At 35.8% G+C, this 15,532-nt stretch overlaps 1 protein-coding gene and 1 non-coding gene across 2 annotated transcripts in view; both read left to right on the top strand.

Moving 5' to 3' along the window:
• The window catches only part of CASK (calcium/calmodulin dependent serine protein kinase), a 378,414-nt gene that overhangs the window by 329,463 nt on the left and 33,419 nt on the right, over positions 1 to 15,532 (top strand). The window contains exons 15-17 of the mRNA XM_063083161.1: positions 4,076 to 4,154; positions 13,394 to 13,479; positions 14,551 to 14,619. Coding sequence (XP_062939231.1) covers positions 4,076 to 4,154; positions 13,394 to 13,479; positions 14,551 to 14,619 — 234 coding nt within the window. The remainder of the gene's footprint in view (positions 1 to 4,075; positions 4,155 to 13,393; positions 13,480 to 14,550; positions 14,620 to 15,532) is intronic.
• Positions 3,247 to 3,353, top strand: LOC134368794 (U6 spliceosomal RNA). Its single transcript, XR_010022499.1, has one exon. It is a non-coding gene; the product is annotated as a U6 spliceosomal RNA (small nuclear RNA).

The raw sequence follows: 15,532 nt of genomic DNA, 5'->3' as shown, positions 1-15,532 counted from the left end.
TACTACTAGGAGGTGGGGAGAAAAGGAAGACGTGGATAGTTTTAAATAAATCGGTTTCCAGATCTTCAATTCCCCCTGCCCTTTTTTCCTAGAATTGTTCTGCCCGACACCATGTCTTAGGCATGCCGGTTCTCCTTCTCACCTCTCCTTTCATAATTGCTCTTCACCTTTACAAAAAAAAAAAAAAAAAACAGGATGCTTGTTCATTACTCCAGAGTGTAAAAACCTCTGGGGCAGCAAAGAAAGGGATGATTTGAAATATTGGTATTGGTATTAAGAAAGGGAGTGTCTAAAGATCTGGAAATTTGGTGGTTTCCAGATCTTTTGCCTTCAACAAAATTAGAGGAAGACTAATTCAAAAGACATTCAAAGAATTGAGTTACTTTGCTAAAATAAAATTCTTTTTATTTACATCTACCTACTTAATATGAATTAATTTTCTACTTAGGAATAGAGTTGGAATAGAATCAATGCTGAATCCTGCCTCATTCTCATAGAATTCTTGTAGATTGAGAAGATCAAGGAAAGGCTCCTTGATGTTAACTGAACAGAGCTGGGGGGCGGGGGAGAATACAATTCAGGCAAGCCAAATATCACTGTGCAGAAACCTGGTAGTGAAAAGGCTCTCAGCATTGTTTCGGAATGGAAAGAAGGCAGCGTGGCTGGACTGCAGACAGCAAGGTGAGTGGCTGGAACAGGCCCATGCAAGTGTTAAGCATTCTGTTCTTTATCTTAAAAACAGGGTTTAAGCAGGGAGATAAGATCAGGTTTTCATTTTATTTATTTATTTCTATACCTTTTTTTTCTCACCACTGTACTAAGGAGGAAGATCATTTTAGAAATATCACTCTGGAGAATGTGTTAGAAGGACAAGAGTAGATGTAGGTAGGCCAGTTAAGAGGCTGTTATTGCAGTAGTACAAAGAAGAGATGATGGAACTCTGAACTAGGGGACTGGATGTCAAGATGGAAAAAAGTGAACAGATTTGAGAAATAATGAAAAAGTAAAATCAGTAAGCCTTAATAATGAATTAACAATGGGGACTGAGAGTCAAGGATCAGGGATGACCCTTAAGCTTTTGGTTTGTACAACTAAATGGACAATGAGGCAAGGACATTGAGACAGGCAACACTGGATAAGTTCCAAGTTTGGAGGAGGAATCATATCTTTAAGTGGAAAAAATCTTCAAACTCTTTTCCTCAGAGCATAGAAAAGGGATATTAGGATATAGAAAAACAAATTACCTACTTAAGAAAGTTGCCCAGTTGCCTTCCAGATTAAAGAGTTACAGAGCAGTGATTCTGTGATCACGATTTCCAGAGAGCCCTTACCTCTAGACATTTCTGGTTATAATTCTCATTTGCTGTTCTTTGCCAGTCATATGATATCATCTTGCAGCCAGCAGGGGGCATGCAGATCACCTCACCTTTTCTGATGCTCTCTGGGCAACTCTGGCTTAACAGCATAGTGGCAGCTGCCTTTGGGTGCCTTGAGCAAATCACTTCATGTCAGTGGACCTCAGTTTGCTCATCTCTAAAAGCATTCTTGACTAAATGATCCCCAAGAGCCCACCTACCTCTGAAAGTCTCATGTTCCATTCATTTTATATGTTCATTCACTCATTCAGCAAATGTTTGTTGAGTCCCTACTCTGTGTAGATCAGTGTATTAGATGCCGGTGATATAGTAGCAGACAAGACGCAGCCCCTGCCTGGAGCTCACTTTCCACAGGGCTGGCTGTATTAAGCAAGTAAATTTGCAGCTTAGCACAGTTTGTTTCACAAACCCGGTTATGACAGAGCTAGAGAGGAGAGAAGACTTTGTCAGAGAGACAGGAATAAGGGGTGATGTTCAGCCAAGCAAAGCAGACAGGAAGATGGAAGGGACCACAAGAAGGAGGCCCAAAGTGTCTTGTGATATTCATGTTCTAAAGCAGCCCAGTGACGGTTACTTGATCTTTTGTATGAAGGTTGACTATACAGAAGCATAAACTGAGTAAAAGCATAAAACTACATCCCCAGGTTACTTTGTCAGACAGCATAAAATAGCCTTGAGTCTCCCCTAAAAGTCTCCCTTAAATCCCTTCTCTCTTCTATCTCCTGTGATCCTAGCAAAGGTGTATATCTCTTCTCCTTTTGACTGGTTGCCATGAAAACAGGAATTATTTTATGTAAAATATAAAATTTTTTAAATAATAGAGTATAATTCTGTATTACATTTAACACCACTTTATTTGCTTGTTTAGTTATCTTATTCAAAGCATCATATTACTGTGCAAATACTCCTATATTATCTCTTTTGCTTTTTGGACCCTCTGCAATGTGTCCATTCCCCAAGAGTGATACACTACCATTACACCCTGTGTTTTCCTGTTTGTAACATCGTACTTGTAATTATTTCTCTACTGATTGGGACGCTCATAGTTGCAAGTGACAAAGACTAAACTTGAACTAGTTTACACAATAGGGGAAAAGACTTATGTAAACAAAGAAAGGCCAGGAGTACACACCCCCCAATGCCCCCGTCAAGCTGCTAGGTTCAGGAATAAGCACCTAACCCAAATTGGACTAATCCCTTCCCTGAAATTTGTGAACTTGGGAACAGAGTATATGAGTCAATTCCTCTCTACAGAGAAATGTTTGGAGCAGACAGAATAATAAATGGTAACTCCAGTTGGTTTGAGGTGAACTTCCCCTAGCCATGAGATACCCTGTCTGTCCCATTCACTGCTGTGCCCAGCAGAGTGCCAGACTCAGCAGATTTACATTAAGGTTGGTTGAATGAATATGTAAATCTATTAGTTTCAAGGGTGGAGCCTCCATTGTACTATCATTTTCCTTATGAAATCAGATTTTACTTACACATTAATTTACATTTTTCCAGGAACACTTCTCTTGGTAACCATACATGCTGATTGAATGTACAAGTTACAAATGAAACTTGAACATTACAATTGAATGTTGGGACTAGAAACATTTTGATAAACCCGTTTTTCACATTGCTCAACTACCACTTCGGGGAACTACAAAATAGGAACCATGCAAAGTCATATTTTGTGGAATGGTGCAAATTAAGTTAGAATGTGAGGTCTCAGATATTTTCATGAAGCTTTCTGACAGTGTGTTGTTCTTCAATGAAGAAGGCAAGACAGAGTCCCTACCCTTAACCGTCTCAAATTCAAGGCCACTTTTCACCAAAAGAGCTTGTTAAAAAATACAGATCCAACAATATATGGAAAGGTTAATATGTGCTCACGTCAATAGCACATATACTAAAATATAAACAATACAGAAAAGAATATTATGGCCTCTGTATAAGGATGATGCGCAAATGCCTAAAGTGTTCCATATCTTAAAAAAAAACAATATGTTATAACCAAATAGGGATTAACTCAGGAATACAGCTTTACTTATAATAGCCAAAAACTGGAAACAATTCAGTGGGTGAATGGATAAATAAACTGGTATGTCCATACAATTGAATACTACTCAGCAAGAACAAAACATGAACTATTGATAAATGCAACAATATGATGGAATCTCAAGATAATTAGCTGAGTGAAAAAAAATGCAACAAAAAGAGTACACACTGTCTGATTCCATTTACAGACAGTGCAAACTCGTTTATCATCAGCCAAAGCATGTTAGTGATTACTTGGGGATATACCAATGGGCATGAAGCAACTTTGGAGGATGATAGATATACTCACTATCCTGATTGTGGTGATAGTTTCACATGTGCATACATATGTCAAACTTATTAAATTGTACACTTAAATATGTCTCAATTATACATCAATAAAAAATTTTTTTAAAATAATTGGCAACATGAAAAATAAAGCAACATGCAAAAAATCATTATAATTAGACAATTAAAAAGCACTGTATAAAATGTATGCATACTATTATTACAGCAATCAAAATACCAAAAATAGCATTTTTGTCATGGAGCGATTTTTCCTTATTTTCTTTATGTAACTTTTGTAATTAAAATCATCTACAGCAAAATCACAAGTTTAAAAAGAAGTGTTCTCGTAGTGATTCTACTTTTACTGAACTTTTTTCTTTTTTAAACAGGGAATCACTTTAAAAATGAATGAACTAAATCATTGTATTGTTGCAAGAATTATGCATGGGGGCATGATTCACAGGCAAGGTAAGTTTCATATATAATTCTTTCTTTGCCTTCCTTTTCTTCCTGTAACCTAGTGAAGAAAGTTTTTATGATCCATATAAAATATCTGTTTGCATTATCTATGGTTTTAATCACTGTTGGCCTCCACTCATTCTTATTCACCTATACCTGCTCTAGCATGTAGATAATGAAGGGAGGATATATTAGAGTCCTATTGGCTGGAGCATCTCTGGATCACTGTTAGATAGTGACTTATTAGAGACCATGGGGAGATAAAGCAAAATATCACATCGGGTCTCAAAATACAATATATATATGAGGGTACTTTAAAAAGTTCCTGGAAAGATTTATATTATCTTTTAATTCCATTTTTCTACAAATTTTTTGAAGTACACTCATATATAAAGTTCAATAATAGTTTAAGAATTGCTCTCTCATTCATTTAGGACATCACAGAGTTAGATAAATAATAATACAAAAATTAAATAGTAAAATAAGAGATGTCAAATTGATGATTAAATTCTTAATACCTGCTAGAGTAAGTGCAGTCATTCTGAGGAGGGAATTTACTAAGGACTGAAGTCAACGAAGAATGATTTTTGATAAAGTGGAACTTCAATTAACTATCAAGGATGAGCAGGATTTGGACATGCAAATTTAGACATCTCTTTGAAAGGATTGTTATGTGCACTAGTATTCGAAAGATATTCACTTGGGAGAATGTGGATCTGGTAATACCGAGGTCACAGGTTCAGATCCCCATAGCAGCTAGCTGCCAAAAAAACAAAAAATGATTCTCCTGGCAGACTCCCTTTCTTTGAGACAGGGTTATTTTTGCACTTAACGGCTCTTTCCTTACCCCAGAGACCAAGAAGTGACACCCTACGCATTTGTAGTGATTCTCTTTAGGGACAACCACTATGTACACAAGATGGCTGGCATCACTGCTGCTTTCAGGGGAATCTTTATAGGCATAGAGAGTGTACAGCACTCACACAGGATGAGGTTCAGTTTTACATTCTAGTATGTAGTTTTTGTTTGTTATTTTTAATAATTTGCTATATATTCAGTAAAGTCACATCGTTATTTCTTTAAACTCTTTGTTATATTACTGCACTGGCTAGGACCTGCAGTCTTCAATAGAAGTGATATAGTAGATAGACATCTTTGTCCTATTTTTGTTTTTAGAAGGAATCTTTTCAATGTTCCTCCATTAAGAATAATATTTACTGTAGATTTTTGCAACATACCTTTTATTAGGGCTAAGGAAATTCCCTTATATTCTTAGCTGCTGAGCATTTCAGTTATGATTGGGTTTTGGATTTTATCAAATGCTTTCTCTGCATCTACTGAGAAAAGATCATTTGTTGGTTGGTTTTTTTGTTTGTTTGGGGTTTTTTTTCATTTTATCTATTAATGTGGTGAATGACTTCTAAAGATTTCCTAATGATAAACCACCCTTGCCTTTCTCAGATAAACCCAGTCTAGTCATTGTGTATCATCTTTTTTATGTACAGCTCGATTCTGTGTGCTAATGTTTTGTTTACGATTTTGGTATTTGTATTTTATGAATGAGATTGGCCTGTACTTAATTTCCTTTCTTCTATTTCTCTGTCTGATTTTTGTTGCAAGGTTACATTGGCTTCACAGAATGATTTGAAGAGCATTCCCTCTTCATCCATTCTCTGAAAGACTTCGTATAATATGGGAATGATGTGTACCTTGAACGTTTGGTAGAACTTGCCTATGAAAGTATCAAGGCCTAGTGTTTTGGTTTGGTTCTAGCTTTTTAAGGAAAGTTTTATTTTTGTTTCTTACAACTGCTTCAGTTTCTTTAACGTTCGTAAGGCCATCCAAGCTTTCTGTTTCTTGAGTGAGTTTTGGTAAATTACATTTCCCTAAAAAATCTAAGTTTTTTAATATTATTGCAGAAACTTCTTCATAGTATTCTCTTCCTTTTTATTCTCTGCCATCTCTATAGTTATGCCTCCTTTCCATTCCTAATATTGTTTATTTGTGCCTTCTCTTTTTTCCTCTTGATCAACCTTGCCGGAAGTTTGTTCAAAAACCCACTTTGGGTTTTGTTCATCCTCTGCATTGTATGTTTATTTTCTATATCACCACTTTACCACCTAATTTTTATCATCTCCTTCCTTCTACTTTCTGTTGGTTTGGGCTAACTTTTTAAATTAGACATGTAGTTCATTTATTTCTAGTTTTTCTTCTTTTCTAATATATGCATTTAAGTCTAATATCTGGGCTGGATGGTTAGCTTACTTGGCTAGAATGCAGTGTTATAACACCGAGGTCAAGAGTTTGACTCCCCGTACCAGCTAGCTGCCTCCCCCGACCCTCCCCGGAAAAAAAAGACTAAATTCTAAATCTCCCTCTAAATACTGTTTTATCTCTATCCCATCCATTTTTATATCAAGCATTTTTATTGTGATTTAGTTCTAAGTATTTTCTCATTTCTATTACGGTATTTTTCATTAACCCATCAGTTATTTAAGTGTTTTTTATGTTCCACATTTAAGGGGTTTTTCTGTATAATTTTTTGTAACTTGCTTCTAACTTAATTGTGTTGTGGTCAGAGAATGTGATCTGTATGACACCATTTCTTTGAAGTTTGTTGAGACTTGCTTTATGGCATAGCACTTTTTTTTAATCTTTTTTTTTTATCATTTTTGTAAATGGGCTTTGTGTATTTATGAAGAATGTTTATTCTTTAATCGTTGCATGCAGAGTTCCCTATATGATTACTGGCTTGGGATTGTTACATTTTTGGTTCAAATCTTCTCCATCTTGACTGATTTTATGTCTGTTTGACCTATCAATAATTGTTGAAAAATCCCATTATCATGGTAGAGTTTTTCAATTTCTACTTATAGATCTCTCAATTTTGGTTTATCTATTTGAAGCTGTTTTGTTAGGTACAAACAAGTGCCTAGTGACCATTTCTATCCTTAACAATACTTTCTACTTTAAGCCTGTTTCATCTAGCATTAATATAATAATTCCAGCTTTATTTTAGTATTTGCTAGCATGTCTTCTGCCATCCTTTTATTTCCAATCATTCTGTGCCTGTATGCTTTAGGTATCTCTGTCAAACATTTCCAAAGCTGGGTTTTTCATTTTTTAATGTACTCTGATGATCTCTGTCTTTTAACATGTTAGTCCAAATTGGGATGATTTCTATCATATTGCTTTTTTATTTATATTTATTTCATTTTTAACTGATTTTCCTTTTTCTTTTTTTTTCTGTTCGATTTTTCCCCCATTGGTGTTTAGAATTTCAACACCCTATTCCTGTTCTTTTAGTGGTTACCTTGAAATTTTATCATGCATATTCAACTTTGCATACACTAAACTTAACCAGTATCTTGATCCCACCCCCAAACAATACAAAGACATTGGAACACTAAATTTGGTCATACTCCTGACTTGCATACTCTTCTTGCCAGTGTTCTATTTCTATCCTATGTTAAATTCACAACTTCGAAATCAACATTAAAATATATGGTTTGGGGTTCAATCCCTGTACCAGTCAGCCAAAATATATATGTGTATGTGTGGCCATTTTTATTTAGATTTGTAAAAATGTTTATGATTTTATCTGCCCACCATTCCTTGCATCTCAGACAATCCTTGGGAGAGCATTGTTTGATATTGAGAAATCTGATGTCACTATAATTGTTCTTGCTTTGTGGGTGATCTGTCCTTTCTCTCTGAATGTTTTACAATCTTGGTCTTTGATGGTCTGCAGTCTTACTACTTCTCAGCATAGATTTCTTTTTATTTATTCTGTTTGGGGTACTATTCTTTCTAGATCGGTGTAACCATGTTTTCATCAGTTCAAGAAAATTTGCAATTATTATTCTTTCAAACATTGACTCTTCTCTGTTCTCTCTATCCTCTCTATCTGAACTCCAGTTAGATGTACATTAGACCTTCTTCCCATATCTCTTAATATTTGTTTCATGTATTCTTTATTTCTTGTTTCCTGTTTTCTTTATTTCCTTATTTCTCTGGCATACATTCTATTTTTTAAATTTTTATTTTTATTGTAACAGTTGACTGTACATATCTGTGGGGGTACAGAGTTGAATATCAATACTTGTGTGCAATATTTGATGCTCAAATCAGGATAATTAGTATATTCAACAATATACAATGTCATCGTTTTTCATGGCCCTTTACCAATTCCTCCCTTGCCCCCCCCCCACTTTCCTACCTCTCTACCCTCAGTTTTCCTTTTGAAAGTTCAACATATTATTGTGATTGTTGTATTTCTTTTTAACTTTCTTTCTTTTATTTATATATTTATTTTTTAGCTCCCATTTATGAGTGAGGATATGTGATATTTCTGTTTCTGTGCCTGGCTTGTTTCACTTAACGTAATTTTCTCTGAGCTCATCCATGCTGCTATGAATGGCAGAATTTCATTCTTTTTACGGCAGAGTAGTATTCCACTGTGTATATACCACATTTTCCTTATCCAGTCATCCATCAATGGACATTTAGGTTGGTTCCAACTCTTGACGATTGTAAATAGAACTGCAATAACATGGGAGTGCAAGCATCCCTTCAATATGATGATTTCCATTCCTTTGGGTATATTCCCAGTAGTTTAATTGCTGGATCATATGGCAGATCTATCTGAAGTTGTTTGAGGAACTTCCATACCGTTTTCCATAATGGCTGCACCAATTTACAGTCCCACCAACAGTGCAGGAGGGTTCCCCTTTCTCCACATCCTCACCAGCATTTATTGTTCTTTGTCTTTTTGACAATAGCCAGTCTAACTGGGGTGAGATGATATCTCAAAGTGTTTTTGATTTGCGTTTCCCTGATGCTGAGTGATGTTGGGCATTTTTCATGTGTTTCTTGGCCATTTGTATATCTTCCTTTGAGAAATGCCTATTCAACTCCTTTACCAATTTTTTTTAAATTTTATTTTATTTTGTCAATATACAATGTGGTTGATTATTGTGGCCCATTACCGAAACCTCCCTCCCTCCTCCCTGTCCCCTCTCCCTCCCAACAACCTCATATCTGTTCGCTTATCATATCAAATTCAAGGAATTGTAATTGTTATGTCTTCCGCCCCCCCCCCCCCGGTTTATTTGTGTATTTATTTATTTATTTTTAGCTCCTACAAATAAGTGAGAACATGTGATATTTCTCTTTCTGTGCCTGACTTGTTTCACTTAATATAATTCTCTCTAGGTCCATCCATGTCCTTGCAAATGGCAGTATTTCATTCTTTTTTATAGCAGAGTAGTATTCCATTGTGTAGATATAGCACATTTTCCGTATCCATTCATCTGATGATGGACATTTGGGCTGGTTCCAACTCTTAGCTATTGTAAAGAGTGCTGCAGTGAACACTGGGGAACAGGTATACCTTCAACTTTATGATTTCCGTTCCTCTAGGTATATTCCCAGCAGTGGGATAGCTGGGTCATATGGTAGATCTATCTGTAATTGTTTGAGGAACCTCCATACCATTTTCCATAGAGGCTACACCATTTTGCAGTCCCACCAACAATGTATGAGAGTTCCTTTTTCTCCGCAACCTCGCCAGCATTTATCATTCAGAGTCTTTTGGATATTAGCCATCCTAACTGGGGTTAGATGGTATCTCAGTGTGGTTTTGATTTGCATTTCCCAAATGCTGAGGGATGTTGAGCATTTTTTCATATGTCTGTTGGCCGTTCGTATATCTTCCTTTGAGAAATGCCTATTTAGCTCTTTTTTTGCCCATTTTTTAATCAGGCTATTTTTTTTTACTATTAAGTTGTTTGAGTTTCTTGTATATTCTGGATACTAATCCTTTGTCAGAGGCATATTTTGCAAATATTTTCTCCCACTCTGTAGGTCATCTTTTCAATCTGTTGTTTCTTTTGCTGTGTAGAAGCTTTGAGTTTGATATAATCCTATTTGTTTATTTTTCCTTTTGTTGCCTCTGCTTTGGGGGTCATATTCATAAAGTCTTTGCCCAGTCCTACTTCCTGAAGTGTTTCCCCTATGTTTTCTTTTAGGAGTTTTATAGTTTCAGGTCTTATATTTAAGTTTTTGACCCATTTTGAGTTGATTTTGGTATATGGTGAGAGGTACAGGTCTAGTTTCATTCTTCTAAATATGTATGTCTGTGTTTCCCAGCACCATTTATTGAAGAGGCCGTCTTTTCTCCAATGTATGTTCTTGGTGCCATTGTCAAAGATCAATTGTCTGTAAGTTTGTGGGTTGATTTCTGGGTTCTCTATTCTGTTCCATTGGTCTGAGTGTCCGTTTTTATGCCAGTACCATGCTGTTTTTGTTCCTATAGCTTTGAAGTGTAGTTTGAAGTCAGGTAGCGTTATGCTTCTGGCTTTTTTTTTTTTTTTTTTTTTTTTTTTTTGCCCAGGATTGCTTTGGTTATTCAGGGTCTTTTGTTGTTCTGTATGAATGTTAGGATTGTTTTTTCTATTTCTGTGAAGCATGTCATTGGTATTTTGAAGGGAATTGCATTGAATCTGTAGATCGCTTTGGGTAAAATGGACATTTTCACAATGTTAATTCTTCCAATCCAAGAGCATGAAATGTCTTTCCATATTTTTGTACCTTCTTTAATTTCTTTCAACAGTGATTTGTAGTTCTCATTGTAGAGATCTTTCACCTCCTTAGTTAGATTGATTCCTAAATATTTTGGTTTTTTGGTGACTATTGTAAATGGGCTAGCTTTCTTCTTTTTCTGCTAGTTCATTGTTGGAGTAAAAAACTGCTACCAATTTTTGTATGTTGATTTTGTATACTGCAACTTTATTGAAATTGTCTATGTAAGAGTTTTTTTGTAGTCTTTAGGCTGTTCTATATGTAGGATCACCGTCATCTGCAAACAGGGACAATTTAACTTTGTGTTTTCCAATCTGGATGCCCTTTATTTCTTTCTCTTACCTGATTGCTCGGGCTAGTACTTCCAATACTATGGTAACTGGGAGTGGTGAGAGTGGGCATCCTTGTCTCGTTCTTGTTTTTAAGGGAAAAGCTTTCAACTTTTCCCTGTTCCTGATGATATTGGCAGTGGGTTTGTCATATATGGCTCTTATTGTGTTGAGATACTTTCCTTCTATACCTAATTTGCTGAGAGTACCATTAAGGGATGTTGAATTTTGTCAAATGCTTTTTCTACATCTGTTGAGATAATCATATGGTTTTATTCCTTGATTTTGTTGATGTGGTGTATCACATTTATTGACTTGCATATGTTGAGCCATCCTTGCATCCCTGGGATGAATCCCACCTGATTGTGGTGTATAATTTTGTTGATGTGTTTCTGTATTCTATTTGCTAATATTTTGTTGAGGATTTTTGCATCTGTGTTCATCAGAGATATTGGCATGTACTTTTTTGTTGTTGTATCTTTGTCTAGTTTTGCTATCAGGTTGATGCTGTCTGACCTACATTCTAGATCACTTTTTTGGTTATATCGTCCAATTCATTGAAACTCTCCAGCCATATCTAAACTCCTGTTTAACTCATTCATTCACCAGCTTATTTCACCAGTTATATTTTTCTTTTTTAAAAGTCTTACTCATTTGTTTTTATTTCCAGATCTGTCTGCTCACATCTGAAAGTCTCTTGTTGCATGTTCATCCTTGCAATTGAGTCATTTTGTTTTCTTACATAACATATAGCTATTTTATATTCTGTATCTGACCATTTCAGTATTTATCATCCTTGATGGTATAAATCTGTCTGTGCTGTTTTTGATGACTCTCACATATAGCTTGCCTTATCGTATGTTCACTGATGTTTGATTGTGAGCTCTTTGCTTGTTCTAATCAGTGAAAGTCATGTGGGCCTAAACTGAGAACACTTTCCTCCAAAGAAGGCTTGTTCCTTGTTCTACCAGTTGCCATGGGATGCCACTGACCTAGGTCTTGGCTTCCTACAGAATCCTAGGCTCAGATTCTCTAACTTGGTATTGGCCTTAGGCTCAGAATCCAGCTAGCAGGTATGGCTACTCTGGCATTCACTCTTCCTACTAGTTCACTCCACCCTTAGTTGGGCCACCACTTTGATCCAGCTCATGGGGTTCTTTTGTGTGAGGAGAAGGTGGGGATGAAAGTGGGAAGTGTTCTTAGAGATTTGTACTCCTTTCATGAGACCAGTAACACTTGAAAAGGTTGCTGTAGGCAGAATAGAATTGTGAGAAAGTCTTTGCCTAATCAGCTGTGTTGACAGAAGTACCCCAGAATTTTGTTTCATTTTTTATTATGTTAATTTTTAAATATAAGTAGAAAAAACAGTGCAGTGAGTTCAAGTAGAGAAAAGTAGAGAGCAGAGGAGTGATCACTATCCATAACCCACCTATAATTGTCATTAACTCATGGCCACACTAGTTTTGTGTGTATTTTCCCTACTGTCCACCCTCCAGATTATTTTGAAGTAAATCCCAAGCATCTTATCATTTTGTTTATACACATCTTAGTATGTACCTCTAAAAGATACTGTGAGCTCTTTGTAACAAAGCCAGGTCAGTATGTAAACATGCACAATTTGTAAATAAGGAAGCAAAATTATAAATAACACTATTTAAGCATTGTTTCTTGGTTACTTTTTCCAGTTGAAGTATCACAGGATGCTGAAATGCGTACCAAAGTATTATAAAAAGATTAAATTATGTTTAATATACATTTAATGTTACGTAGAGATTATTATATCACAATTCTTGGGAAATCGACCACCTTTGTATCATATTTAGTAGATAATAATAGTGGCAAACACATGATGCTCACTATTTGTCAAGAACAGTTCTAAGCCCTCTACACATATAAATTCATTTAGTCCTCAAAACAGTCCTGTCGGGTGGGTACTATTTTCATCTCCATTTTATAAATGTGAAAACTGAGGCATGGAGAGTTTCAGTAACTTATCCAAGCTTTTAAAGCTAGTAAATGAGGAAGCTGGGATTCGGACCCAGACAGTCTGGATCCAGAAGCTATACTTTTAAACCACTATACAACCGCCTCTCTCAGAAAAATAGACAGATTTCCACAGCTGTCCATCAAAACTGTGCCTTCCCCAAGTAGATGTATCTGTTTTGGTGAGTTTACCATGTGAGTTAAATAATTCTGCTGCAGCCAAACTTGTATCTGTTCTGAAATATTGGCCTTCAATACTGAACTTAATTTTTTAAAATTACATTGCTGCCTTTTGATTTTATTATTATAAAAGCATATATCATTTCATGTTTATAATTTTGTGTAATTTCTTAGGTACACTTCATGTTGGTGATGAAATCCGAGAAATCAATGGCATTAGTGTGGCTAACCAAACAGTGGAACAGCTGCAAAAAATGCTTGTAAGTAAATGAAAGTTGCTATTTTTCTGAGATTGACTTTAAGTGTGTTAGGTTGTTTTTTAATATGCAAATAATGTGTATTCTTTTGTAATCAGAGTATTTCTGGTACCATCAGTTGTGTGGACTTGAACTTACAATATTCGTAAAACCTGACAACTGGGAAAATGTATACATGCAATAGAGTTTGGAAACATTTTGCCTGTCTTTAGCAGTGTGGGCTTTAACACTCTCACCCTTTATCTCCTGTTTCTTACCCAGCAGAGGTTTAAAGAAAACCTTTCCAGTGTGTGTACATGTGAACTAGTTTCTCATTGACCTCAACTCTTCTTACATCAGCAGTGTCAGAAGGCTCTTTCTTGCTTAGCTAAGTCACAGCCAGCTGTAGCGGATTTGTCTCCAGCACAGAGGGGAGGAAAGTCACGGTAGACCAGGCCATCTTTGACCATACATATCCAAAATCTGTGTTCAAAATCAGCTCTGGGTTTAAAAAACCACAGCAGAATGACAGGCCCTTGCCTACATTCATCGTCATAGTGAGCAGAGGGAGATGGTTTGGACCTCTCGTCCAAACATTCCCGCTGCAAAGTAGCAGCCTCCCATGTTGTAAATACCTATTAAGTATGAAATAAGCACCATAGACTCACCACAGTAAAAAATAAAGCCAAAGTTAATAAATAAAAAGCAAATTCTATGGAGCACACAATCATAATGTAGCAGACTAAATATAATTTTTATGTAATCAGTCTATTGTCTAGTTTGATTTATATTCATTTTTGAAAGGCATGTTACTCAAGAGTATTTTGTATTCATGTCTATAAAAAGATAACCATCAGAGATGTCTGAGACTATTGTTATATGACCAAGGCAATCAGCCTTGACTTTGCTGGGCTTTTCCCAGAAATTTCTTCTACTGTTAATGTGAGCAGTCCCTGCTTTATAACTAGGTTTCATTTTAGGACTACATGATGTCAGATGGCTTGCGCTAATTGCCCCCACATTTAGAGTGGTTTCTTACGTGTTTTTGTGTGCAACATTTGTTTGTAAGAGAGGTTTCCTTTTTTTAATCTTCAGAGGGAAATGCGGGGGAGTATTACCTTCAAGATCGTGCCAAGTTACCGCACTCAGTCTTCGTCCTGTGAGGTAATGACTCTAACAAACCACCCCCATCTCCTCTGAGTTCTTAACTAACTGTCTGCTGATGGCTGAATGTTTTTGCTTTCTGGGAAATTGTTTCTGCCTGTGCTGTTAGATCACTGCACACCAATTTTACAACAAAGATAACGGAACAGAGTAGGTCCCATCTACCTACTCAGCCCTGCTTCCATGTGGATCTCCTCAGCACTTGAACTTTTGCAGGCTGAAACCTAAGCAAAATATAGAGAAGCTACAAGTAATGACATAAGACTTAATAAGGAAAAAAATGGAGTCTCACAGGAAAAAAAATAAAGATCGTAACTGCAGTAATGTTTCCAGGAAGTACATTCACTTCCCTTGTCAAGAAATCACATAGTTCTTCTTTCCATGAATCTGAGAAGTGATCTATTTCTGTTGAGACAGTTCAAATAATTGTGACAGGTCTCTAGATGGATGTAAAGTCCATGATTAATAGATAACTGACTTTACTGGAGGGATATAGGCTTTTGCAACTTTTCGTAAAATTGTTTAAATTTGGAATGTTATGTGATTCATAAACAAATAAGTTTTCTAAAATAATACAACCCCAAAGTTTCTTTCTTAAAATAGTTTTACCCTATAAAAATCATAGTTCTTCCAACCTGTATTTTTCAGTTTTATGTTGGTTATTAAATGAGATTCAAAAATCTATTCCTTCTGCCTGATTCTGTGTAGGAAAAAAAAATCTATTCTTTTTATATTTGGAAATATGAACTGGCATAAATGGTATCATTCTTTGATCATTGCACATTCAGCTTGGGTATTATTTACCAAAGCTTGTTCTTTCATGTGCATCTTCCAAGTATGTGTACATCAATATGAAGTACACATTTTCTAAAGTTCATTTTTAAGACTGGTAACTTATTGAATTTTTACTTAG

Source organism: Cynocephalus volans, chromosome X (assembly GCF_027409185.1).
Source record: "Cynocephalus volans isolate mCynVol1 chromosome X, mCynVol1.pri, whole genome shotgun sequence".
In the NCBI taxonomy this organism is placed as follows: Eukaryota; Metazoa; Chordata; class Mammalia; order Dermoptera; family Cynocephalidae; genus Cynocephalus; species Cynocephalus volans.
This window is presented reverse-complemented; position numbering and strand designations above follow the sequence as displayed.